The 27,017-nt window shown below is 37.5% G+C and overlaps 1 protein-coding gene across 1 annotated transcript in view; it reads left to right on the plus strand.

Annotated features, from left to right (window-relative positions):
* STIL (STIL centriolar assembly protein) overlaps positions 1–26,573 on the plus strand; it is a 71,628-nt gene extending 45,055 nt beyond the window's left edge. Inside the window, exons 15-17 of the mRNA XM_008699233.2 lie at positions 6,385–6,589; positions 8,004–8,254; positions 25,061–26,573. Of these exons, the coding sequence (XP_008697455.1) occupies positions 6,385–6,589; positions 8,004–8,254; positions 25,061–25,847 (1,243 nt within the window). The 3' untranslated portion in view covers positions 25,848–26,573. The remainder of the gene's footprint in view (positions 1–6,384; positions 6,590–8,003; positions 8,255–25,060) is intronic.
* Positions 26,574–27,017: the final 444 nt, after the last annotated feature.

Raw genomic sequence — 27,017 nt, forward strand, 5'->3', positions numbered from 1 at the left:
GTTTCTCTGCATTTGACTACTTTAGATATTTCGTGTAATTGGAATCATACAATATCTGTCTTTTTATGAGTGCCTTATTTCACTTAGTGTAATGTCCTCCAAGTTCATCTGTGTTGTAGCACGTGACAGGATTTCCTTACTTTCTAAAACAATAACATTCCATTGTATGTATATGCCACATTTTCTTTATCCATTCATCCATTAGTGAACATTCGGGATACTTCTGCCTGTTGGCTATTGTGAATAACGCTGCTGTGAATATGGGTGTGCAAGTATCTCTTTGAGACCCTGCTTTTGGTTCTTGGATATATACCCAGAAGTGGGATTACTGGATCACAAGGTAGTTGTACTTTTAACTTTTTGAGGAACCTCCATACTGTTTTCCATAGTAGATTCAGTCATTTTATAGTTCCGCCAACAGTGCAAAGGGTTTTGCTTGCCAACACTATTTTCCGCGATTTTTTGTAGTAGCAGTTTTAACAGGTGTGCGGTGATAGCTCATTGTTTTTGATTCGCATTTTTCTCTCATGATGACTGATGTTGAGCATTTGTTCATATACCTATTGGCCGTTTTATATCATCTTTGGAAAGAAATGTCCTTTGCCCATTTTAATTAATTAGGTTATTCGATTTTTTGTTGTTGAGTTGGAGTTCTTTATATATTTTAGATATTAACCCCTAATCAGATGCATAATTTGCAAATATTTCTTCTACTTAAGGTTTTTAAACAGGTACTTTTTCTCTGTATATAAGATTTAATTCTTGGGACGCTTGGGTGGCTCAGTTGGTTAAGCATCTGCCTTCAGCTCAGGTCATGATCCCTGGGCCCTGGGATTGAGTCCCGCATGGGGCTCACTGCTCAGTGGGAGCCTGCTTCTCCCTTTGCTTGTTGCTCTGCCCCTGCTTGTGCTCGCTTTTTCTCTTGGTCAAATAAATAAATAAAATCTTAAAAAAAGAAATGATTTAATTCTTCGTTATACCTGAAACTGATGTAACATTATGTGTCAACTATACTAAAAAAAAATTTTTTTTTAAGATTTAATTCTTGGTATTAAGTATACTAAATTTGGATACTAAAGGAAATTATACAACATAATTTCACTGAAGTTCTTTTGAGTTTAGGATAAATTCACAGGGGTCTTTACTGGTTTAAGTGCATTTTCATCTTAAGGAAGGGGTGGGGTGGACTGGGTGACTTGGAGAGCTCCTTCCTGATTTTAAGAACAGTGTGTCTTTGTGTCTGCGATACTAAATGCTGATTATAATAATCTCTATTTGTAAATTTTATTATTTGTTAAAATATTTGTGCATTATATTTTTGTTATTCTTCAGGATCTCGGACTTTTTTTTTTTTTTAAGGTATTATGTATTTATTTGAGAGAGAGAGAGAGCACGAGCAGGGGGAGAGAGAGAGAAGCAGGCTCCTCACCGAGCAGGGAGCCCGATGCAGGGCTTGATCCCAGAATCCTAGGATCACAACCTGAGCTCAAGGCAGACACTTAACCCACTGAGCCACCCAGGTGCTCTGATCTCAGACTTCTTAATTAAATTTTATTTGAGAAAAGGAAACTAAATATAGAATTATATCTTGCCTTAAGCATTTTTATTTTGAAATTTTAGGTTTACTGAAAAGTTAGAAAAATAATGGCTTTCACCCAGGTTTCCCTAATGTTAACACCGTATATAACCATAGTAAAATGATCAAAACCAGGAAATTAACATTGGTACAAAACTATACTAAACTGCAAATTCTAATTGTACCAGTTTTTCCAATAATGTGCTTTGCTGTTCCAGGAACCAATATAGGATTTCACATTGATTTATTAATTATGTCTCATTAGTCCAGTCTGTGACAGATCCTCAATCTTTTCTTGCCTTTTCACTTTGACACTTTTGATGAGTCAGTTATTTTGTAGAATGTCTCTTTTAATTTGGGTTTGTCTGATACTTTCTCATGATTAAATTGAAGCTTTGCATTTTTGACAAGATTGCCACAAAGAGGTGTTGTGGCCCTGCCCTCTCAGTGTATCCTATCAGTGGGTTACATGATGTCACATATGTTATTAACTTTGAATGCTCAGTTAAGGTGACGTCTGCTAGTTTTTATCACTATAAAGTTAAGAATTTTCCCTTTGTACTTAATAAATACCTTGAGGCAGATACTTTGAGACTGTAAATATTCTCTTCTTGAGCTTTCTCCCTCTGATTTTAGCATCCATCTATATAGATGTGCCTGTCACAATGATTGCCATAGTATTTGACTACTGATGATTTTGTATTTTCCTCATTCCTTCTACATTTGTAAATTAGATTTCTTCTGTAAGAAGAAGCTGTTTTCCTTCTTCTCTGCTTTTGTATTCATTTATTTGTGTCAGTGTAGACTCCTGGACATTTCTTTTATTCTACAAGTTATAATTCAAACTATTATTTATTTTATTTGCTTAAATTGTTCCAGTTTTGGTCTTTGGGAGCTCTTTTAGATTGGCTTCTGTTTCCTTTGGAAAAGGACTCATCCTTTTTCAAGTGTGTTCTTATTTTTTGGCACCACAAGATGTTCCAGGCTCATCTTGTGTTTTCCCTGCCCCAACACTGGAATCAACTACAGAAACCAGGAGCAATGGTATCAGAGAACGTATTTTAGAAGAAAGATCTGAGCAGTAGGTATATCATTGCTACTTTGTATCTGTGCTTCTATGCCCTCTTAGGATACACATACTACATCCTTATTTATTTCTACGCATATCTATCTTTATCTGAAAAGCCTTGACTTCATACCAGTCCTCTGATTCCAATCCAACACATCTCTTTTTCTTATTTGTACCTTCTTTCCCCAACAGTTCACGTACACTATAGTTACTTATTTGTTCAATTCTAGTATACACATAAAGTAATTTCAGAATTGCTAAGAATTCTGAAATGGATTTTCTAGAGTATGTATATTTGTTTGTAATTCGTTTTATCTTTAACCTTACAATATCCAATGAAAATACCTTTTTCCATAGTTATTCAGGTAGGTTATTTTCTTTTGCATTTCCTTATGTGGTTGTGTTATTTGCTTGTAATACTGTTAGGTTGGTTTGTTACAGCTTGTATTCCACTTGAGGGCCGTTCCATATTCTGGCTGATTTTGGTTGTTCTTTAGGTATCTGAAACATTACTGTGATTTTAACAGACCAAATTAGATTTTTAAAAAAGGTATATACTCAAAGAAGTGTTGTTCCCTTCTCATTCCTGCCATCCTGTTCCCAAATCCCCCTTTTTCCTATCCCTTTTCCCACCCATCTCCTTTAGATAACCAATCTCTTTAGTTACTGGATTAACTTTCTTGTATTTCTTTTGCACAAATGAGCAAATGTGTCTGTATTTTCTTATAATACTTCTTTCTATATGAAGTGTAGAAAGGTAGCATGCATAGGTATTTTTTTTAACTTTTCTCTTTTCCCTTAACAGTATGTACTGGAAATTACTCCAAATCAGTCCTAGAGATCTTTCTTTATATGGCTATATAGTACTCCACTATGTGGTTGTGCCACAGTTTAATAAACACTCTCCTACTCGTGAGTATTTACACTGTTTCCAGGGGGTGCCTGGGTGGCTCAGTTGGTTAAGCATCTGCCTTCAGCTCAGGTCATGATCCCAGGGTCCCGGGTCCTGGGATTGAGCCCCGCTTCTCCCTCTCCTCCCCCCCTTGCTTGTGCACGCGTGCTCGCTCTCTCTCAAATACATAAATAAAATCTTTAAAAAAATAAAATAAAAAAAAATAGACTGTTTCCGGTATTTTTCAATTACAGGCATTGCTATAGTCATTATCTGGTACCATGTGTATTTTTGAATTGTTTCAGAAGTGGGATTTTTGCATCCAAAGTTAAGTGCATATGTAATTTTGTTAAGTGTTACCAAATTTCCCTGCAAGAGGTTGTACCAGTTTACCGTCTCAGCAGCAATGGATGAGATTACCTGTTTTCCCACAGCTGTGCAACAAAATATGTTGCCATATTTAACAAATTTTACCAGTTTAATAGGTGATAAATGGTATTGATGGTGTTTTAATTTTCATTTTAAAAATTATGAATGACTTGGATCACTTCTTCATGTTGAGAGTTATTGCCATATTTTTGTGAATTGTTAGTTTATGTCTCTCACCATTTTTCTACTAGAGTTTTAGGTCCTTTGTTCTTATTTATTAGAGATGTTAGCTCTTTGTAATGTATGTCGTGATTATTTTCCAATTTGTCAGTTGTCTTTTGACTTTGATTTTTTTTGCTGTGTAAAAATTTTTTACTTCATGTGGTCAAATTTATTGATTTTTTTCCTTAGAATTATATCTTAACTAGTATTTTATAGATATTCATTTCAGCTAATATTTACTGAGCTTATCATATACCCAGTGGGTACTGGGTACTTCATATCAAGTTCAAATTAAGCAGTATGGGGGGCATGTGGGTGGCTCAAGTTGGTTAAATGTCTAACTCTTGATTTCAGCTCAGGTCTTGATCTCAGGGTTATGAGATCAAGCACCATGTCAGTCTCCACAATGGGCGTGGAGCCTGCTTAAGATTCTCTCTCTGCCTCTGCCCCCCTCTCTAAAAAAATATTAAGCAATATGGGAAAAATTGGAAATAAGCTGAGTTTTAAAGAAGAGATGTATGGTTAGAAAAATTATACCTATAAAATGAAATACTATGTAACAAAATTTGTTTTTAAGAATATTTAGTGAAATGAAAAGATACTTATGATATATAATGTTAGGTTTTAAAAAGCAGCCTCCAAAACTACCTTTGGTATGGTATAGTTTTTCAGAGAAAATACTACCTGTAAGAAAAAAAGTACAGATGAAAGTACTCTAAAATGTTAATAGTGGTTTTCTCTAGGTATTAAAGTATGAATGCAGGGCACCTAGGTGGCTCAGTTGGTTAAACGTCTGCCTTCAGCTCAGGTCATGATCTCAGGGTCCTGAGATCGAGCCCCAGGTCAGGCTCCCTGCTCAGTGGGGAGTTGTCTTCTCTCTCTCCCTCTGTCCTAACCCCGTTCTTGCTATCTCTTTCTCTCTCTCATGTAAATAAATAAAATCTTAAAAATTGAAACTATGTATGAGTTTTATTTTTTTGTATTTGATATAACTTTGAGCAGTTAACTAACCTCTGTGCCTCAATTTCCTTATCTGTGAAATAGGCATAATATGTAGTATCTGTCAAATCTATCTTATCTATCTGTCAAGTAGGCAGAATATGTAGTATCTGTGAGTTTTATTTTCTTCATATTTGGTATAACTTTGAACAGTTAGCTAACCTCTCTGTGCCTCAATTTCCTCATCTATCAAATAGGCATAATGTATAGTATCTATCTTACAGGTCTTTTTGGTAAGGATTTTGTAAGAGGATGCACTTGAAACAGTACCTGCCCTGTAATAAGCTTTCTGCTAGCTAATATTTATTATTACCTTTCTCTACAATAGCCACATTGTTGCTAAGAAGCGTTTTTTAATATTGCTTTCCATAGTAAATTTAAAAATATATATATACTAAATTTGAAAGTAATAAATGCTCATTGTTAAAATTTGGGAAATATGTTAAAGCATAAAGAAGGAAAGAAATCTGCCAAATATATAATGTGATTCTAAATGGCAGTTTATGAACTCTTATTTGACAGGGATCTTTTTTTTTTTTTTTTAATTTTATTTATTCATTTGACAGAGAATGCGAGCGCAAGAGCACAAGCAAGGGAACCGGCATGCAGAGGGAGAGGGAGAAGCAGGCTCCCTGGCAGGGACCCTGGTGCGGGGCTCGATCCCAGGACCCTGGGATCATGACCTGAGCCAAAGGCAGACGCTTAACCAACTGAGCCACCCAGGCATCCCCTGCCAGGGATCTTAACTATATTTTAAAACTTAAAATAAACAAATAATGTATTTAAAATCTTTAAATACTTGCATCAAGTTCAGGAGAAATCAATAGGTTGCCAGCTTTCAAAAAAAGAAGTTGTCTGGGGGCGCCTGGGTGGCACAGCGGTTAAGCGTCTGCCTTCGGCTCAGGGCGTGATTCTGGCGTTGTGGGATCAAGCCCCATATCAGGCTCCTCCGCTATGAGCCTGCTTCTTCCTCTCTCACTCCCCCTGCTTGTGTTCCCTCTCTCGCTGGCTGTCTCTATCTCTGTCGAATAAATAAATAAAATCTTTAAAATAAAAAAAAAAAGTTGTCTGAATATAAATAACATGACTTAAAAAGGTGCTACGATCTGGTTTATGGGCAGCCTGTCAAGATGAGAGTTGAAAATACAAACCAGAATGCTGTTTGAGTCTTATCCCTTTATTTCAGAGTTACTGCACTTCAAATATATGTTAAAGGTATCTTGATAACGGACACATTATTTATATCCTTTCAAGCAGTTCTTCTCCCGTTGTGAGAAAAGATGCGCCTGTGTTCTTTCCGAATTCCATGCTGGCAGAGAATGTAAGCATGTGCTTACAGAGTGGACCAACAGAGGGTGCCAGTAACAACTCTGTAACATCAGGGGAACCAAAAATTGAGCAAGTAATGCAACCCTTGCCTCATCAACCATCAGATAATCAGAAAATATACCAGGATTTATTGGTAAGAAAATGTAATACATTTCATCTTTTCTGAGATGATTAGGGTAGACTAGTTAAGCCTCTCCTATCTTTAAACTGATTGGGACCTTGGTATAAAAAGATTTTCTCCAAATTAATGATACATAATTTATTTCTTTTAGCTTTTCATGATTATGATAACCCTAAATTCAGTAATTTTTTATAAGCATGCCAGTCATCAGATACTTAGATAGCCAGGGGAAAATCTTAAAAAACAAAAACAAAAAAACAAAGTAAAGTTAGTACCAGAAAAAATAAGGAACAGTTTGCAGAAAGTTTGAAAATTGGAAAGTAGGAGAATATTTATGGTAATATTTGTTGCATTATGTAAACAGATTTTTATTGACTACTTCGCTTAGTCTAAGAAGGTGAATTGAGTAAAAAGGGGCGCCTGGGAGGCTCAGTCCATTAAGCATCCAACTCTTGGTTTGGGCTCTGCACTCAGCCGGGAGTCTGCTTGAGGATTCTCTCCCTCTGCCTCCTCCCTTACCCACCTCCTCCATTGCACTGTCTCTCTAAAATAAATAAATCTTTAAAAAAAAGATGAACTAAGTAAAGTGAGTAATATAAAGATAAATATGATAGTCACTGCTCTTAAGAACCTAGGAGAAAATAGCACATGGATACCAGTAGCAAACAATGATAGGATAGGCTGAGAAGTACTGAAAGCAAAGGCAGCATGGAATAAAAAGAGATAATTCTGGTTGGATGAAATAGTCATCTAGTCATCTTGGAAAAATTAGAATATAAACTAAGACTTGAAGGTTGAATGACCCTGGCTGTCACTTCCATCCAAAGTGTAGACTTTGGAACATTTGATTTCTCCATACTTCCTAGTACCCTAAGTATTCATCAGTGAACACGTACTTGCTGTTTGCCTGCTGGGTCCTATACTGCTGCTCGCAGCTGTGTGCTCAGGGAATGAAATGTGCTCTAATGGCAGCAAGGCAGAGGTAGTACCCCAGGTCATTCTCATTCAGAGGGAGAAAAGAGAGGAGTCAAATTCTGAAAGTAACATAAAGATCTAATTTATAACTCTGAGACATTACCATTTTTCAAATGAAAGCATGATTTAAAACTTTGGTTTATAGTTACTATAAACCCTTGAAAACATTTGAGGTACTATTCAAATGATTTTATAGCTGTTAGTTTTAAAATGAACAAGTTCTGAACATTCTAAATTTCCTCTAGGGTCTGATGAAATCATTCATTGAATGGGCTTCCTTTATAAAAACCCCATAATATAAAAAAAACTTCCAAATATACTTGATTCTTTGTAGAATTTGGCTAGATATTATTTTGCTTTTCTCTGGCCTTACTTATGCGCTATTTACATTTTTTGTTTCCTTAGATTGTTAATAGTGGTTTTTCAAATAAATCTTTTTTCTTTTCGTTAGAGTCAAGTGAACCACCTACTGAATAACTCCTCCAAAGAAACTGAGCAGCCATCTACCAAAGCAGTAATTATCAGCCACGAATGCACCAGAACACAAAATGTTTACCATACAAAGAAAAAAAAACATGATTCAGGTCTGGCAGACAAAGATTGTGTTCTTAATGCAACCCTTAAACAACTAAGAAGCCTTGGAGTAAAAATCGATTCTCCCACTAAAGTGAATAAAAATGCACATAAAGTGGATCACGCCAGGTAACTTTAAAATTTGTTATTTATTTATTTATTTTCAAATTTTTATTTAAATTCTAGTTAATTAACCTACCGTGCAATATTGGTTTCTAGAGTAGAATTCAGTGATTATCATTTATAAACAATACCTAGTGCTCATCATAACAAATGCCCTCCTTAATACCCATCACCCACTTAGTCCATCTCACACCCACCTCCCTCCATCAACCCTGTTTCTTCTCTATCTTTAAGTTTCTTATGGTTTGTTTCCCTCTTTTTTTCTTCCCCCCCCCCATGTTTGTTCATTTTGTCCCTTAAGTTCCACATATGAGTGAAATCATATGGTCTTTGTCTTTCTCTGACTTAATTCACTTAGCATAATATATCCTAGCTCCATCCACATAGTCGCAAATGGCAAGATTTCATTCTTTTTGATGGCTAAGTACTGTTCCATTTTATACATATACCACATTGTCTTTATCCATTCATCGGTCAGTGGACCTTTGTGCTCTCTCCATAGCTTGGCTATCGTTGGCCTTCGACTCTGTATTTTTGTATCTGTTAGGTAAATACCTAGTAGTGCAGTTACTGGATCGTAGAGTAGTTCTGTTTTTAACATTTTGAGGAACCTCCATTCTGTTCTCAGAGTGGCTGCACCAGTTGTCTACACCAGTTTGCATTCCCACCAACAGTATACCTGTTGTTTCTTGTGTTGTTAATTTTAGCCGTTCTGACAGGTTTGATTTGTAGTTCCCTGATGATGAGTATTGTTTAGCATCTTTTCATGTGTCTTTAGCCTTCAGGATGTCTTTTCTTGGAACAGTGTCTGTTCACGTCTTCTGCCCATTTCTTAAGTGGGTAATTTGTTTTTTGGGTGTTGAGTTTGATAAGTTCTTTGTAGATTTTGGATGCTAACCCTTTATCAGATATGTCATCTGCAAATATCTTCTCCCACTCTGTAGGCTGCCTTTTAGTTTTGTTGATCGTTTCCTTTGCTGTGCAGAAGCTTTTTATCTTGATGAAGTCCCATTAGTTCATTTTTGCTTTTGTTTCCATTGCTTGTGGTGTCGTGTCTAGTAAGAAGTTGCTGTGGCCAAGGTCAAAGAGGTTGCTGCCTGTGTTCTCCTCTAGGATTTTGATGGTTTCCTGTCTCACATTTAGGTCTTTCATCCATCTTGAATTTATTTTTTGTGTATGATGTAGGAAAGTGGTCCAGTTTCATTCTTCTGCAAGTTGCTATCCAGTTTCCCAGCACCACTCATTGAAGAGACTGTCTTTTTCCTACTGGATAGTCTTTCCTGCTTTGTCAAAGATTAGTTGCATCATATAGTTGTGTAAAACTTGTTTTAAAAGATGAAAAGACTTTAGAGGACACCTGGTCGTCTCAATCAATTAAGCATCTGTCTTTGGCTCAGGTCATGGTCTCGGGGTCCTGGGATTGAGTCCTGCATTGGGCTTCTTGCTCAGCAGGGAGCCTGCTTCTCCCTCTGCCTATTGCTCCCCCTGCTTGTGCCTGCCGTCTTTCTCACTCTCCCTGATAAATGTATTTTTTAAAAAAGGTGAAAAAATTTTAGCTGTATTGCAGCAATCTCATGAGAAAAGGTATTAGCTTGCCACTCAATTCAGTTGATTCATCATTTATTCAGGGCCTACTATGTGTGTGATGACTAAGAGACCATCTCTACCCTATAGTAGGAGAGTGGTTTTTACATACATAAGAGATACTGCGGGATGTCCTGGGTGAAGATGCCAACAAAATGCGCTGGGAGTCTTGGAGAAAGAAATGAATTCTTACTCATTTCTGGTGTCTGGAAGGTCTTCCTGGAGGTGACAGGGTCTTTGTCAGCTACTGGACATTCAGTTAGGCAGTTGTACCAGCTAAAAGGCAAAAACATTCCTTTCCTTAGGAATGTGTTTTGAACAGTAGAGTCCTACAAAGCTTACTTACTGCTTACCAGTTACAATTGGCCATGTTCTTCTGTTCAGATTCCTCTTCATCAAAAGACGACTTAGCACAGACTTGTTTTTAAAATCTGAAAATTGTATTAAGATTAGCATGTCTTCTGTTAATTGTTTTTATTGTTTTCTAGTTGCAAAAGTAACAGGGTCTCATGATTTAAGAAAGTATTAAATAGGGGCGCCTGGGTGGCACAGCGGTTAAGCGTCTGCCTTCGGCTCAGGGCGTGATCTCGGCATTATGGGATCGAGCCCCACATCAGGCTCCTCTGCTATGAGCCTGCTTCTTCCTCTCCCACTCCCCCTGCTTGTGTTCCCTCTCTCGCTGGCTGTCTCTATCTCTGTCGAATAAATAAATAAAATCTTTAAAAAAAAAAAAAAAGAAAGTATTAAATAACACACAAGAATATCAGGTAAAATGTAAAAGCTCCAACTCCCCAAATTCCTCAGTCTGGACCCTCCTCCCAAGGTTACTTCTCTTAACTGTTTCTTTTGTATTCTGTAGACATATTCCATGCATGTTCAAGTGCGTATGGGTGTGAAGACTATTGCAATTTGTTTTTGTTTTCTCTTGTTTTGTTTGCTTAAAATTATGTCTTAAATACTTTTCTTTATAGGTATATGCAGTTCTTTTGCATGCATTTAAACAGCTGCGTAATGTTCTGTTGTACCCACGGTCCTATAAGATAGTGAACCTGTCCTCTGTTAATGGACTTTTAGGCTGAATCTCTTATTTCTTATCTCGGATGATGCTAAGTAAACGTCATTCTATAGGAACTTGTACAAGTATATTTGTTGGATAAATTCTTACAAGTAGGCAGAATCAAATGATATGTGCATTTAAAGTTTTGGTAGTTGCTGCCATTGCCCACCAAAATAGTTGTTCCAATTTACATTCCTACCAACAGCGTAAGAGAATAAGGCTAGCATTTTTGAAGATTTTATCTCCATACTGTGCGATAGAGGCTACATAATGTATGTTGGAATATACAAATCACCCTGCTATCTGTGTGGAGCACTGCGTATTTTGGGGGGCAGTTTTTAAGTAATTATTTCTTCAGAGTGGTTACCCAGTTTTAGTGTCTTCACAGTGACACACTGGAAATAATAAATTTTCAGTATATAATGAACTTGATTGGTTTTTTAGATGCTTTAGAATGAAATGGGAAGTCAAGTCTTTTTGATTGATCATTGTGGGGTAGTCATTGTTTTAATCAGGATTATTCTTTATTTAAATAATAATTTACATTATAAATTTATACTACGAAAAGTATACATGCTCAGGGTTGGTGTTTTAGAAAATGAAGAAAATGTCATTTGGACTTATAACATCTGAAAAAAAATTAGCTTTTTAAGAATCAGTTGCAGTTTTACTATATATACAATTTTTAAAATTTTTCTTTAAGCATTGTGATCTATACCCATTTTTAAAATTTGCTTACTTGAGTTGAAAAACTCATAGATATACGTTCATAGAGATTGGATTTTAACTTCATATAAGATGATTTTCTCAAGGAAGTGAAAGCCAATATGAAAAAAATTGTTTTCAGTTCAAAGTGATATGTTAAATTAAGTATTTTCATAGAGGAATAAGCTGACAAAAACCTAACAGTAACAAAAAATTTTTAAGTTTTATTATATGGTATAAGTTGTTCTATAAAATATTGTTTGTAGAGCTTTGGAAATAGAGTTTGCTATTTATTTTGTTTTCATACTCAAGGTAATACAAACTTACTATGTAAAATGTAGAAAAAACCATATTCACACCAAATTCATTTATTATTAAAACTTTACTTTTTTTTCCTTTTATTGTTTTTCTAAATTTATTTTATTTTATTTTTAGATTTTATTTTTATTTATTAGAGAGAGCGAGTGAGCATGAGCCGGGGGAGGGGCAGAGGGAGAAGTGGACTCCGCACTGAGCAGGGAGCCTGATGAGGGGCTCAATCCCAGGACTCCAGGATCGTGACCTGAGCCAAAGTCAGATGCTTAACTGTTCCTTTGCTGTGCAAAAGGTTCTTATCTTAATAAGGTCCCAATAGTTCATTTTTGCCTTTGTTTCCCTTGCCTTTAGACATGTTAGACATGTCTAACAAGAAGTTTCTGTGGGTGAGGTTTAAGAGGTTGCTGCCTGTGTTCTCTAGGATTTTGATGGATTCCTATCTCACATTTAGGTCTTTCATCCATTTTGAGTCTATTTTTGTGTATGGTTTAAGGGAATGGTCCAGTTTCATTTTTTTGCATGTGGCTGTGCAATTTTCCCAACACCATTTGTTGAAGAGATTGTCTTTTTTCCACTGGATGTTCTTTCCTGGTTTGTCAAGAATTAGTTGACCACAGAGATGAGGGTCCATTTCTGGGTTCTCTGTTCTGTTCCATTGATCTATGTGTCTGTTTTTGTGCCAGTACCATGCTGTCTTGATGATGACAGCTTTGTAATAGAGCTTGAAGTCCAGAATTGTGGTGCCACCGGTTTTGGTTTTCTTTTTAAACATTTCTTTGGCTATCCAGCGGGGTCTTTTCTGGTGCCATACAAATTTTAGGATTATTTGTTCCAGCTCTCTGAAAAAAGTTGATGGTATTTTGATAGGGATTGCCTTGAATATGTAGATTGCTCTGGGTAGCATAGACATTTTAACAACATTTGTTCTTCCAATCCATGAGCATGGAACATTTTTCCAATTTCATTGTGTCTTACTCAGTTTCTTTCCTGAGTGTTCTGTAGTTTTCTGAGTACAGATCCTTTGCCCCTTTGGTTAGGTTTATTCCTATGATTTTGGGCAATTGTAAATGGGATCAACTCCTTAATTTCTCTTTCTTCTGTCTCATGGTTAGCATATAGAAATGCAACTGATTTCTGTACATTGATTTTATATCCTGCCACTTTGCTGAATTCCTATATGAGTTCTGGCAATTTTGTGGTGGAGTCTTGGGTTTTCTCCATAGAGTATCATGTCATCTGCAAGGAGTGAGAGTTTGACTACTTCTTTGCTGGTTCAGATGCCTTTTATTTCTTTTTGTTGTCTGCTGAGGCTAGGACTTCTAGTACTATGTTGAACAGCAGTGGTGATAGTGGACATCCCTGCCGTGTTCCTAATCTTAGGGGGAAAGCTCTATTTTGCCCCATTAAGAATGATATTCGCTGTGGGCTTTTCATAGATGGATTTTATGATATTAAGGTATGTTCCCACTATCCCTACATTGTGAAGAGTTTTAATCAAGAAAGGATGCTGTACTTTGTCGAATGCTTTTTCTGCATCTATTGAAAGGATCATATGGTTCTTGTCCTTTCTTTTACTTATGTTATGTATCACATTGATTTGCAGATGTTGAACCACCCTTGCAGTCCAGGAATAAATCCCACTTGGTCGTGAATAAGCCTTTTAATGTACTGTTGGATCCTATTTTTTGGTGTATTTTGGTGAGACTTTTTGCATCCATGCTCATCAGGGATATTGGTCTGTAATTCTCCTTTTTGGTAGGGTCCATGTCTGGTTTTGGAATCAAGGTAATGCTGGCCTCATAGAAAGAGTTGGAAGTGTTCCTTCCATTTCTATTTTTTGAAAGAGCTTCAAAAGAATAGGTATTAATTCTTCTTTAAATGTTTGGTAGTATTCCCCTGGGAAGCCTTATCCGGCCCTGGTCTCTTGTTTGTTGGGAGATTTTTGATTACTGCTTCAGTTTCCTTGCTGGTTCTGGGTCTGTTCAGGTTTTCTGTTTCTTCCTGTTTCAGTTTTGGGAGTTTATACATCTCTAGGAATGCATCCATTTCTTCCAGATGGCCTAATTTGTTGGCATATAGTTGCTCACAATATTTTCTTATAATTGTTTGTATTTCTTTGGATGTTGGTTGTGATCTCTCCTCTTTCATTCATGATTTTATTTATTTGGGTCCTTTCTCTCTCTCCCTCTCTCTCTCTCTCTCTCTTTTTTTTTTTTTTTGGTAAGTCTGGCCAGGGGTTTATCAATCTTATTGATTCTTTCAAAGAACCAGCTCCTAGTTTCTTTCCTTGATCTGTTCTACTGTTCTTTTGGTTTCTGTTTCATTAATTTCTTTTTTTTTTTTTTTAAGATTTTATTTATTTATTCAACAGAGACAGAGACAGCCAGCGAGAGAGGGAACACAAGCAGGGGGAGTGGGAGAGGAAGAAGCAGGCTCATAGCAGAGGAGCCTGATGTGGGGCTCGATCCCATAACGCCGGGATCACGCCCTGAGCCGAAGGCAGACGCTTAACCGCTGTGCCACCCAGGCGCCCCTGTTTCATTGATTTCTGCTCTAATCTTTATTAATTCTCTTCTCCTGCTGGGTTTGGCCTTTATTTGCTGTTCTTTCTCCAGCTCCTTTAGGTGTAAGGTTATGTTGTGTATTTGAGACCTTTCTTGTTTCTTGAGAAAAGCTTGTATTGTTACGTATTTCCCTCCTAAGACCACCTTTGCTGCATCCCAGCGGTTTTGAACAATTGTGTTTTCATTTTCATTTGTTTCCATGACTTTTTATTTTATTTTATTTATTTTTTGTTTTTAAAGATTTTATTTATTTGTTTGACAGAGAGAGACACAGGCAGTGAGAGAGGGATCCACAAGCAGGGGGAGTGGGAGAGGAAGAAGCAGGCTCCCAGTGGGCAGGGAACCCGATGTAGGGCTCTTTCCCAGCAACCTGGGATCACGCCCTGGGCCAAAGGCAGACGCTTAACGACCGAGCCACCCAGGTGCCCCTGTTTCCATGACTTTTTAAAAAATTCTTCTTTAATTTCCTGGTTGACCCATTCATTCTTTAGTAGGATGCTTTAGGCTCTTTAGCCTTTAGTATTTGAGTTCTTTCCAAATTTCCTGTTGTGATTGAGTGCCAGATTCAAAGCACTATGACCTGAAAATATGCAGGGAATGATCCCAGTCTTTTGGTACTGGTTGAGACCTGATTTGCGACCCAGTATGTCATTTATTCTGGAGAATGTTCCATGTGCACTCGAGAAGAATGTGTATTCTGTTGCTTTAGGATGCAATGCTCTGAATATATCTGTGAAGTCCATCTGGTCCAGTTTGTCATTCAAAGCCCTTGTTTCCTTGTTGATCTTCTGCTTAGATGATCTGTCCATTGCTGTGAGTGGGGTGTTAAAGTCCCCTACTATTTATTATTGTATTATTATCAATGTGTTTCTTTAATTTTGTTATTAATTGGTTTACATAATTGGCTGCTCCCATGTTAGGGGCATAAATATTTACAATTATTAGATCTTCCTGCTGGATAGACCCTTTAATTAGGATATAATGTCCTTCCTCATCTCTTATTACAGTCTTTGGTTTAAGATCTAATTTGTCTGATGTAAGGATAGCTACCCCAGCTTTCTTTGGATATTCATTAACATGATAAATAGTTTTCTACCCCCTCACTTTCAATCTGGAGATGTCTTTGGGTCTAAAATGAGTCTCTTGCAAACAGTATATGGATGGGTCTTGCTTTTTTATCCAATCCGATACCCTGTGTCTTTTGATTGGGACCTGTAGCCCATTTATATTTACAGTAACTATTGAAAGATATGAATTTAGTGCCATTGTATTACCTGTAAAGTCCCTGTTTCTGTCTATATTGTCTCTGTTCCTTTCTGGCCTATGTTACTTTTGGGTGCTCTCTTCGCTTAAAGGATCCCTTTTAATATTTCTTGCAGGGCTGGTTTAGTGATCACACATTCTTTTAGTTTCTGTTTGTCCTGGAAGCTTTTTATCTCTCCTTCTATTTTGAATGACAGCCTTGCTGGATAAAGTATTTTTGGCTGCATATTTTTCTCATTTAATACTCTGAATATATCATGGCAGTCCTTTCTAGCCTGCCAGGTCTCTGTGGATAGGTCTACTGCCAGTCTAACGTTTCTACCCTTGTAGGTTACAGAACTCTTGTCCTGAGCTGCTTTCAGGATTTTCTCTTTGTCTCTGAGATTAGCAAGTTTCACTATTATATGTCAAGGTGTTAACCTATTTTTACTGATTTTGAGGAGGCTTGTCTCTGCCTTCTGGTCTTGAATGCCTGTTTCCTTCCCCCGACTAGGGATGTTCTCTGCATTTATAATATGCTCCAATATACCTTCTGCCCTTCTCCCTTTCCTTTTCTGGGATCCCAATTATTCTAATTTGTTTCAGTTTGTGGTACCACTTATCACTCAGATTCTCCCCTCATGATCCAGTCATTGTTTATCTCTCTTTTTCTCAGCTTCTTTATTCTCCATCATTTTGTCTTCTGTATCACTAATTTTCTCTTCTGCCTCATTTATCCTAGCAGTTAGAGCCTCCATTTTTTATTACATCTCATTAATAGCCTTTTTTATTTTGACTTGATTAGATTTTAGTTCTTTTATTTCTCCAGAATAGGCTTCTCTAGTGTCTTCTGTGCTTTTTACAAGCCCAGCTAGTATCTTTATAATCATTATTCTGAACTCTAGTTCCGACATCTTACTTATATTTGTGCTGATTACGTCCCTGGCAGTCAGTACTGCCTCTTGTTCTCTTTTTCGACGTGAGTTTTGCATCTTGTCATTCTGTCCAGAGAATAATAGATGAGCAAGAGAACAAAATACTAAAATGGCAACAACGACCAGAGAACTATACACTAAACAAATCAGAAGAGACCTGAATCTGGAAAAAAAATTAAAAAAACAAAGAAACAAAAAGAGAATATAATCAGACAGGTGAACAGAACAGAGCAATACACTGGATCCTGAGTGTATTTTGGTCTGTTCGTTAGAAGAAACTACATCACAAAATTATAAGAAAAGAAAAACTTATATATATATATAAAAACTTATATATATATATATATACATATATGTATATATATATACAAAAAAATAAAATTAAATACAATGAAAGGATAGACTGTAACTATAAAGATGAAAATTTAAAAAGACTTTAACAAGAAAAAAAGAAGATGAAAAAAAAGAATGAGACAGGTGAGGAGAACCAAGCAATACACTACATTCTGGGTCTGGTCAAATTTGGTCTGTTAGAAGAAACAATTTTGCATCCCAAAATTGTAAAGAAAGAAAACCTTACATATATACAAAAATTAAGTACCATGAAAGGATAGAATGTAAGTGTAAAAATGAAAATTAAAAAATTTTTTAAAAAGAGTTGATAAAAGAAGAAATTGGTTGAAAAAGGAAAGAAAAAAATGAAAATTGAAAGACTAAAGATTCGTGGGGGAAAAACCATGAATCCTACATACTGTTTGCCCTAGCACTGGAGTTTTGCAGTTCTTTGTGATGGTAAACTTGGTCTTAGTTGACGTCTTGCCGATCCGGTGGAGGGGCCTGTTGCACTGATGCTCAGAAGTCTGCCCCGGCGGAGCTGCACTGCCCTTGCCAGGGGCCCGGCTGAGTAAGCTGCTCGGCTCTACCTGGTTTTTGTTCCCTGAAAGCTTTCCGCACAGCTGCACAGGATGAGAATGAAAATGGCGGCCTCCCCGTCTCCGGCCCTGGGGCCGAAAGCCCAGGGCCCCACTCCACAGAATGATTTGATGGCTGTCTAGCTGAATTCCTGGGACCAGATGAAACTAAGGTCTCCTACTCCTCTGCCATTTTGGACTATCTCCTGTGCAGTATTTTTCATTTAATCCTTAACAGTAATCTGTGTGGTGGACAGTATTACTCCTGTTTTATAGATAAGGAAATTAAGTATCAGTTTGCTCAAGGCCCCATACCTGTGATTTTAAACCTACTCTTCCCTAACTGCAAAGTCCATAGTTGGTTTTTGTTTTGTTTTGTTACTGTTTTGCTCTATTGCTTACTGCTTACTTAATTTTTTGGTGGGGTCTCATGGTGGTACATAGTCTGTTGCTTTGTGTTTTGACCATGCTGTGTCTACCAAACCCCACCCCCCCCGTTTTTTTTGGCTTTACATTGGGAAGTAATGTTTCCAAGTTGTAACCCTTTCTAAGCATCATCTTTAATGGGGGTATAATAATCCATTAAGTGGAACATAGCATTTGTTTACCTAACCCTTGCCCTCTTGTTGGAACTGAAAAGAACTTGGGAAGTTAGTTTCAATTTCTTGCTTAAATCACTTTTTTATTTTATTTTATTTTATTTTAAGATTTTCATTTTTAAGTAATCTGGACACCCAACTTGGAACTCGAACTTAGAACACTGAGATCAAGAGTCACATGCTCTACTGACTGAGCCAGCCAGGTGCCCCAGTTTCTTAGTTTTTTGTTTTTTTTTTTTAAGTGGGCTCCATGCCTAGCTTGAGCTCACAACCCTGAGCTGAGATCAAGAGTCAGACATTTAACCGACTGAGCCAGTCTGGCGCCCCAGTTTCTTACTATTTTAAATGCTGCTGTGATGAACGTCTTCTTGCAGTTTGCATTTTTTTGGTTTTAGGATTATTTCCTTAGAGTCTCAGAAATGGGAAGACTAAGTCAAAAAGGTAAGAAAATGTTAAAGCTGTTGCTGCATTGCTTTCTGAAAGAGTAAGTTTTAAGAGTCTTACCAGCTATATGTCTTACTATTTCACTCATTTTACTTTAATAAATACATATTGAACTTCTATTTCGAGCCAGCTCTGAGAGACATCATGGCAAACACAATAACCTGTTGAAGACATCTTTGCCCTCACAGAGCTCAGAGTGTGGTGGAGAAGACACACAGATAGTCAACTATAATATATTCTGTCGCCTCCTATGAAAAGGACAGATACAGTTTGTTTTAGAAGCACACAGGAGAGGTAGAACATTAGCAGTAGTTTTGTACCGTATTATAATTACCCCATATTAAAATTGCCCTTTTTAAGATTTGGGGGGGGGGCGAGAGGGAGGGAGAGGAACAAGCAGACTCTACGCTGAGTGTGGATCCTGATGCAGAGATCAATCTTATGACCCTGAGATCGTGACCTGAACCAAAACCAAGAGCCAGATGCCCAACTGCCCCACCCAGGTGCCTAAAATTGCCCTTTTAAAAGATGTTTACTAATTTAGACCAAAAATATCTTAAGCTATTCTTATTTATATTCTATCAAATATTTATAGGTTCTACATATTATTATAATTAAAAATGAAACTGGGGCTGGTACAGTTGGGTAAGCATCTGACTCTTGGTTTCGGCTCAGGGTCATGAGATCGAGCTCTCCATCGGGCACCATTTCAGTGTGGAGTCTGCTTGAGACTCTTTCCCTCTCCCTCTCCCCTCCCCAATCAATCAGTCAATAAACAAACCTTTAAAAAAGGTTTGCGCCTGGGTGGCGCAGTCGTTAAGCGGCTGACTTCGGCTCAGGGCGTGATCCCGGCGTTCCGGGATCGAGTCCCACATCGGGCTCCTCTGCTGGGAGCCTGCTTCTTCCTCTCCCACTCCCCTGCTGTGTTCCCTCTCTCGCTGGCTGTCTCTCTGACGCATAAATAAATAAAATCTTTAAAAATATAAATAAATAAATAAATAAATAAATAAATAAATAAATAAATAAAAAGAAAGGTTTAAAAATGAAACTACACTAAAACTGTTTCTAACACATAGAAGTCAGATTTTGTCTGTCATTAATCTTAGAAATATAAGACCATCTAAAACCTACCTAATTAATTTACATTGTTTCACAGTTTGTCTCAAACTTATTTTTTTAGTATAATCTATCACTCTCTACCAACTTCCAGTTTACCTAGCATTGGTATTTGCAAGGTTCCTTGCTGTTACTTTTATCTGGAATACTCTTTTTCACCTTTCTGCCTGCCAGATCCTCTTACCTATCCTTCAAAGCTGAACTCAGATGGCACCTCCTTTGTCAAGGTTTCCTGGACCCCTCACCAGAATATCGATGTTTTTTTACTCAGAATACCTTGTTTCTAATAGATTATAGCATGTTCTTGTGATAGTCTTTCCAGCAACATCGTGAATTTTATCTATCTGAGTCCTCTTTTCTTCTACCACACTTGGTGGACCTCCCATGAGTCATTTGCTAAATTAGTGAAATCCCACCTATTTGGGTCATCACTGAAGCTTACAGTGAATGCTTTATTTTTAGCACCTCTGTAGTTTTTATTGTCAATATTTATACTCTTTTGTTATCTTTTAACACATATGAATATAATATAACTGGTATACTTAAAGTTCATAAGGCAGTTGTTTAGAATTTAAGGTACACTGTCCTGTAGAAACAGTGTTATAAATTCATTTAGTATTCCAGGAAAGTACTGTATAATTCTTATAACCCACACTGTTCCTCCCAGTTCTCTAAACCACCTATTCTTTGTCATTGTACCTATGTGAAAACTTATTTCCTGTTCCAGTTCTGGACTTCAGGAGCATCTCCTCCCACCAGATGAGTAGCTGAGACAAGGGAAGGAAGATTTCGTTTCTTTTCTTTTTTAAGATTTTATTTATTTGAGAGAGCGCGCGTGCATACACGAGCGGCGGTGGGGTGGGGAGGGGTAAGCAGACTCCCCGCTGAGTTGAAGCCATCTTTGTCTTCAGATGCAGGGCTCGATCCCAGGACCTGGGATCATGACCTGAGCTGAAGGCAGACGCTTAACCAACTGAGCCACCCAGGTGCCCCAAAGAATTCCTTTCTGCTTTCCTGTTCCAGAACACTACAGAGATTAGGCAGCAGAGCAATGAAAGAAGGTCTTAGACGACCCTAGAAATTGTAGGGAAGATGGAGATTGTGGTTTTGGTGTCTGGCAACAGCCTCTATAGACATATTTCCAGTTCCTTTCAAATTCAAAACAGATCTTCAGGGGCGCCTGGGTGGCACAGCGGTTGAGGGTCTGCCTCCGGCTCAGGGCGTGATCCCGGCGTTATGGGATCGAGCCCCACATCAGGCTCCTCCGCTAGGAGCCTGCTTCTTCCTCTCCCACTCCCCCTGCTTGTGTTCCCTCTCTCACTGGCTGTCTCTGTCCTGTCAAATAAATAAAAAAAAAAAAAAAAAAAAAAAAAAAAAAAACAGATCTTCAGCAGTCTCTTTAGTTGCTTCCTTCCTTCCTTCTTATTAGTTAAAAACCCTATGTAGGATAAGTAGGAGGTGACTAATTGGGATTCGAACAGGACAATAAAGTCAAGGTTGGTTTTCATCTTTAAGTAAGTTAGAATGATTTTTGAGCTTCCCTTAATTGTCAGCCTGTGACTCTCATATACAAACATAAATGGGTTCTCATCATCCTTTCGTGACTGCCTATATACTGAGATTCTACTACGGCATATCTGTGCTCAAGGCTGTTAGGATTTGATTAGTGGGATGGCCTCCTTTTGCTTCTCATCTTTAATTACCCCGGTGTTATATGCATTGGTTCTGAGTATTACTGATTTGTTTTGTTTTCAAAGTAATGTTGTTTCCCCTAACCCCAAATTGAAATTAGCGAGCTGTGTTACACAATGAAACTTAAAAAACCTTCTAAACTGATATTGACTGGTTTATGGATTTATATAGATTCTTTAGCTATTCTATAAAAGAAAATCTAATTCAAATTAGACCTTCTTTTTCTAAATATTTACTCTTTTGAACTAGAAGTTTTTGTTCAAATTATTTACATTAATATTATCTGTAGCGATATTATACCTATATATATTTTAATGTGTACACAGGTCTTCTGATTTAATATGCAAATTGCTTATCATTTTGAAGAAATAGGCAAAGAAAGTAGAAAAAGATTTTATATTCAGAAGATAATGAATATTTCATCATAGAATAGTGTCTAGTCACATGTTCTACCGACTGAGCCAGCCAGGTGCCCCTAAACCAGTATTTTAAAATACTCATTTTCTAGGGCACCTGGGTGGCTCAGTCAGTAGCATCCAACTCTTGATCTCAGCTCAGGAGCTCAGGTCTTGATCTCAGGGTCACAAGTTCAAGCCCTGCATTGGCCTCCATGCTGGGCGTGTAGCCTACTTAAAAAAAAAAAATCTCTTGTAGCTTTTGTGTTGTTTGTTCAGTTTCCTGATATAAGGAGCAGATGTAATTTATCTTGCCAAAGGAGTAAGATTTTGTCCTTTAAAGCATAAGGATGTTCTAACTAAATCCATATATTAATCTTTAAATATACAGTGCAGTATTACAAATACATTTAACTGTTTGGCTCTTTTAAATTAGCCATTAACTCTAGAATCTATGATCCTGAGGACACTATAACCTAACAATTGTGTATGTTTTTTTAATAGGTTATTTCTGACAGACAAACGCCAAAAAAAGATGAAAGTCTTGTATCCAAAGCAATGGAGTACATGTTCGGCTGGTAGTAGAGTAAGAGCCGAGAACTCACCTACCACGGAGGAGGCCGCTACACTAAACCGAGTTAGCAGAGTACTGCCGGCTGTCCTTTGGTTAGTTGTATAACCACTCATGGCAGCACTGGATAGCTAGCTCAGACTTTCTTTGGAAGCCTTTTTCTTTAAGGGTACAGCATATTTGTAGCTCGCACTTTAAAAGATGCTTGAGATACATTTTAAAGAAACAAAAAATCCCTGTAAATAGGATTTTGTGCTTTCTGTGATGGTGCATGTGTAAGCACAAAAACTCAGCATTGATGACCATAAATTATCTAATTGAATTTGTGGTGAAGCTTTGTAGTCTTCATGAGTTGGTGGGGTGAATTTCATGAAGGGTAACTTGTACAGCTCCTTCTGACAAGACACAAAGATTATAATTAACAATTTGAATTATGGTCTTTTAATTTAGATAGTATTTAATATTTTAATTGTCCTTGTTTATATATGTCCTGTCATGGATTGTCATCCTTCAGTATTCTAAAACCAAAACAGTCTTTTTAAAAACCTACTAAAGTTTCTTGATAATAAACTTTGTCAATTATATATATTGAACCTTTTTTGTAAGTGATTTATTAACTATTTTAAAAAATTTGAAGTGTTTGCTGAAAGAAATATGTCATGAATTTCCACATACATGTAATCTAGCTTGAATAACCATGTAACCATCAATATTTTGCCATACTTTTTTTTTTCTCCCCCTTTTGTTTAAAACCTGTCTCAGATATGATGTCGTTTTAATCTAAATACTTGAGGATACATCAAAAAAGAACATTCCCACTTGTAATTACAATGTCAGTATCATACCTAAGAGAATTAGTAAGAGTTTCTTAGTATCTAAAGTCCAGTCCATTTGAAAATTTCCTAGTTATCAGGGCACCTGGGTGACTCAGTCGGTTCAGTTCTAACTTTGGCTCAGGTGATGATCTCAGGGTCCTGGGATTGAGCCTCACGTCGGGCTCCCCGGCTTCTCCCTGTCCCTCTGCCCTCCGCCCCCGGCTTGTGCTGTCTTGCTGGCTTTCTCTCAAATAAATAAAATCTTTGAAAAAAAAGAATAATGTCTAGATAAATTGGTATCTCTTCCATCATATTAAGACAGTCTCCAAAGCAGTAAGTACCAAGAAGTTTAAGGAAAAATTACAAGGTGGTTTTAAAGACCAACATCACTGAGCACACTGCGCCGTTGCTTCGTGATGACGTCACTGGTTTCAGGAATATCAATGGTTGGAAATAGCTTCTTCAGAATTTCGGGTGCTTCTCAGAATGAAAATACCTGGTCCTTATTTGGGTTTTACGGGGGGTAGGGATGCAGACAGTGGCCGGCATATGTAAAACAGCTTCATTGGGTGAAATGGAAAGTCTATGTATAACATAGTTTTTGACCAGAATATAATGTTTACCACAACCAATGCTACACAAAAGATTCTAATTTGTAGGGAACAGAAAAACTGATAGCAAAGTAAAAGGTGCGGAATGGAGTATAAACAGTGGTTGTGGAGCCCCAGAGAGTAAGGCAGACCTGGTCTCAGCTTTTCAATTCCTAGCTGTTCCGGTTAGGGAAAGCAGTTAAAAATCTCTATTCCTTAGTTTTTTTAACTGTAAAATCAAGATAATAGTACTAATTTCTTTTATTCATTTAGTAAATATTTAATAGAGTGCCTACTGTGTACCAGGCACTGTTCCAGCCACCGAGGATATTGACGGGGTGGGGGGTGTTAAAAATCCCTGCCCTCATGGGGTTTTGTGAAGGAGTTAGATGATAAATAAGAAATGCGAGTTAAATATATGGACTGCCAGCAGATGATACAAATGTGAAGTGTTGGAGAGCGGAGCATGAGGTCAGAATATTTAGCTCTGAGAGAGGTGTCTGTGAGGATTAAATGACATATTGAATGTTTAGCAGAGTGCCTGGCATATATAAAAGGCATCAATAAAAATTAGCAGCTATTATTATATTTATTTTTTATTTTTATTTTTTAATGATTTTTTATTATATTATGTTAGTCACCATACAGTACATCCCCGGTTTCCGATGTAAGGTATTATTATATTTATGATAGTAAGGAAAAAGGCAAGTCAGTTGGTTAATATTAATGAGATAACACCAATCAAAAGGGAGTTGAAAATTCTATCTACTGAAAGAAAATTAGTGTATACAGAGACACACGCACTAGTCCATATCCAGAGACTGGTTGATGTTTTTCACTCATTACAAACGCAGTCTCTTCAACTGTGAACAATTTAATATTCTGAGCTACTCACCAAAGCTTGTAAATGTTACATCATCAGATGTTTTTTGTGTTTGATTTTATTTTTGTTTTATTTTACCAGAATTGAATGGCTTTTACATTTGGGGGTGTTGTATTTGTTCTTGAAACCGTGACTGATGCCTACATTTAGGAAAACTAGTTGTGTTCCACTCTCAGTCTCTGAATCATAGACTACCTTCTAGTTTGTCATATTTATCTCTGGAATGTATCTGGATCGTTAAGACTTAGATGTTTGAGCACTCAGCTAAAAAAACACCATGAAGCTTAAAGCTGAAGACCTTTTGTTACTTTCATAGAGTGGAATACATTTAGAATAACTCGATTTTGGTGCTCAAACTAAGATAAATGATGGCCTGCTCCTTTGTGTCTTTCAGTGTGTTGGCATGCATCAGCCCTGAAGCAGTGATTTCTGGATTAAACTACATGTCATTTGCTAACGTTGGCATGAGTGGCTTAAGCCCCAGCGGTGTGGATTTGAGCATGGAGGCAAACGCTATAGCTCTGAAGTATTTAAATGAAAACCAGCTGTCACAACTCTCGCTCACTCGATCAAATCAAAATACCTGTGACTCATCCTTCAGCCTTCTACATATTAATACAGACAGAAGCACAGTGGGGCTTAGTTTAATTTCACCAAACAACATGTCATTTGCAACTAAAAAATACATGAAGAGATACGGCCTCATACAAAGCAGTGACGACAGTGAAGATGAAGGGGAGCCTGCAAGTGGTACAGGTAGCAAGGGTGAGCATTTATCGACTCAAAACCTTACATCCGCACCTGAACAGCTGGACCGTCAGAAAGAGCCTTCTCGGAATGCCTGTGAAATAATTCGTCGTTACAGCTGTGAATCCGTGAGCACCCGCACAGATGCGCCAGTGTTGAGAAATATTACAAATGAAGTTGTCCAGCCGAAAGCAGTGCAGCCACTGAATGAAAATCCAGCTTTCTTATTGAAAAACCTTAAACCAAGTCCTGCAATGAACCTCCGAACAGGAAAAGCAGAGTTTACCCAACATCCTGAGAAAGAAAATGAAAGGGACACTGCAATTCTTCCTGAAGGTTTGAAACCTGAAACTTTGAAGCAAACGAATAGTATGAATTCAGTAGGCACCTTCTTAGACGTAAAGCGGCTCAGACAGTTGCCAAAATTGTTTTAAACCTTAAACTCACCACCCTCCTGTTCTGAGGATGGGGTGTCTCTTGAGGAGACTTAGGGAAGCCAGAGCCTTTGGTAGTCTGGAAGGTGCCTAGGCATTCTAAGGGCTCGTCGGGTTCTCGGCAGCAGCTGATTGCAAAGAGCTGAACAGGTGCGCTGCTGGGCTGTGAATGGTGCGCTGGTGGGGGGGGGGTGAAGTGCTCTGTTCAAGTAGAGCGAGCTGCTCGGCAGCCCTGCAGCCTTTTTAAACAAATCCTGAGATCAGTTATTTCGACAAATTTAGGTAAACCGGTACCGTCCAGCTCTGAATCCGAACTGCTCTTTTATACTGTAAATTGTGAAAAGTTAACTCCATTTTCCTAGCATCTCACATCTCCATCTACCCAGTATCACTTGAAATAACATAAAATAAACTTATCATGACCCTGACTAAATTAGCTAAATCAACCCTTATTGAATTTAAGGGGAAAGTTTTATTTTTAAAAATAACTTTAAGATCTTTTATACAGTGAGTGTATATGTTCTCTTAAGATACGTATTTGTTAAATTCTGTGGAAGTAAAGCTTTTGCAGTCTGGTGGGTTGATGTTAAGGTAACGTTATCAACTTTTAGCACTAGCTATCACAAAATAAGAAAATTATTGAGTATGAGTGTGCTTTGTAAACTTTGAGTGTTTCAAGTGTTTTAATATTTTTTAATAGAACTTAATAAAAATGTCTAGATTTACTGTCTTCCTCTATAGCATATCCTTCTCCCCTTGTTTTAAAAAAAACTTTTGAGGGGCGCCTGGGTAGCGCAGTCGTTAAAGCATCTGCCTTCGGCTCAGGGGGTGATCCCGGCGTTTAGGGATCGAGTCCCGCATCGGGCTCCTCCGCTGGGAGCCTGCTTCTTCCTCTCCCACTCCCCCTGCTGTGTTCCCTCTCTCGCTGGCTGTCTCTCTGTCACATAGATAAATAAAATCTTTAAAAAAATAATAATAAATAAATAAATAAATAAAACTTTTGACTCCCCAAAAGTGACAAAAATAGTAACAGTCCAGGTATACCCTTTGCCCTGCAACCCCCAACTGTAGTATCTTACATAACCGTAGCAAACGATCAGAACCAAGAGACTGACATCGGGCACAATATTAGCAGCCAAACCACAGACCTTTCAGGTGTCACAAGTTGCT

The sequence above is a fragment of the Ursus maritimus genome, unplaced genomic scaffold (genome assembly GCF_017311325.1).
Source record: "Ursus maritimus isolate PB19 unplaced genomic scaffold, ASM1731132v1 scaffold_12, whole genome shotgun sequence".
NCBI lineage: Eukaryota > Metazoa > Chordata > Mammalia > Carnivora > Ursidae > Ursus > Ursus maritimus.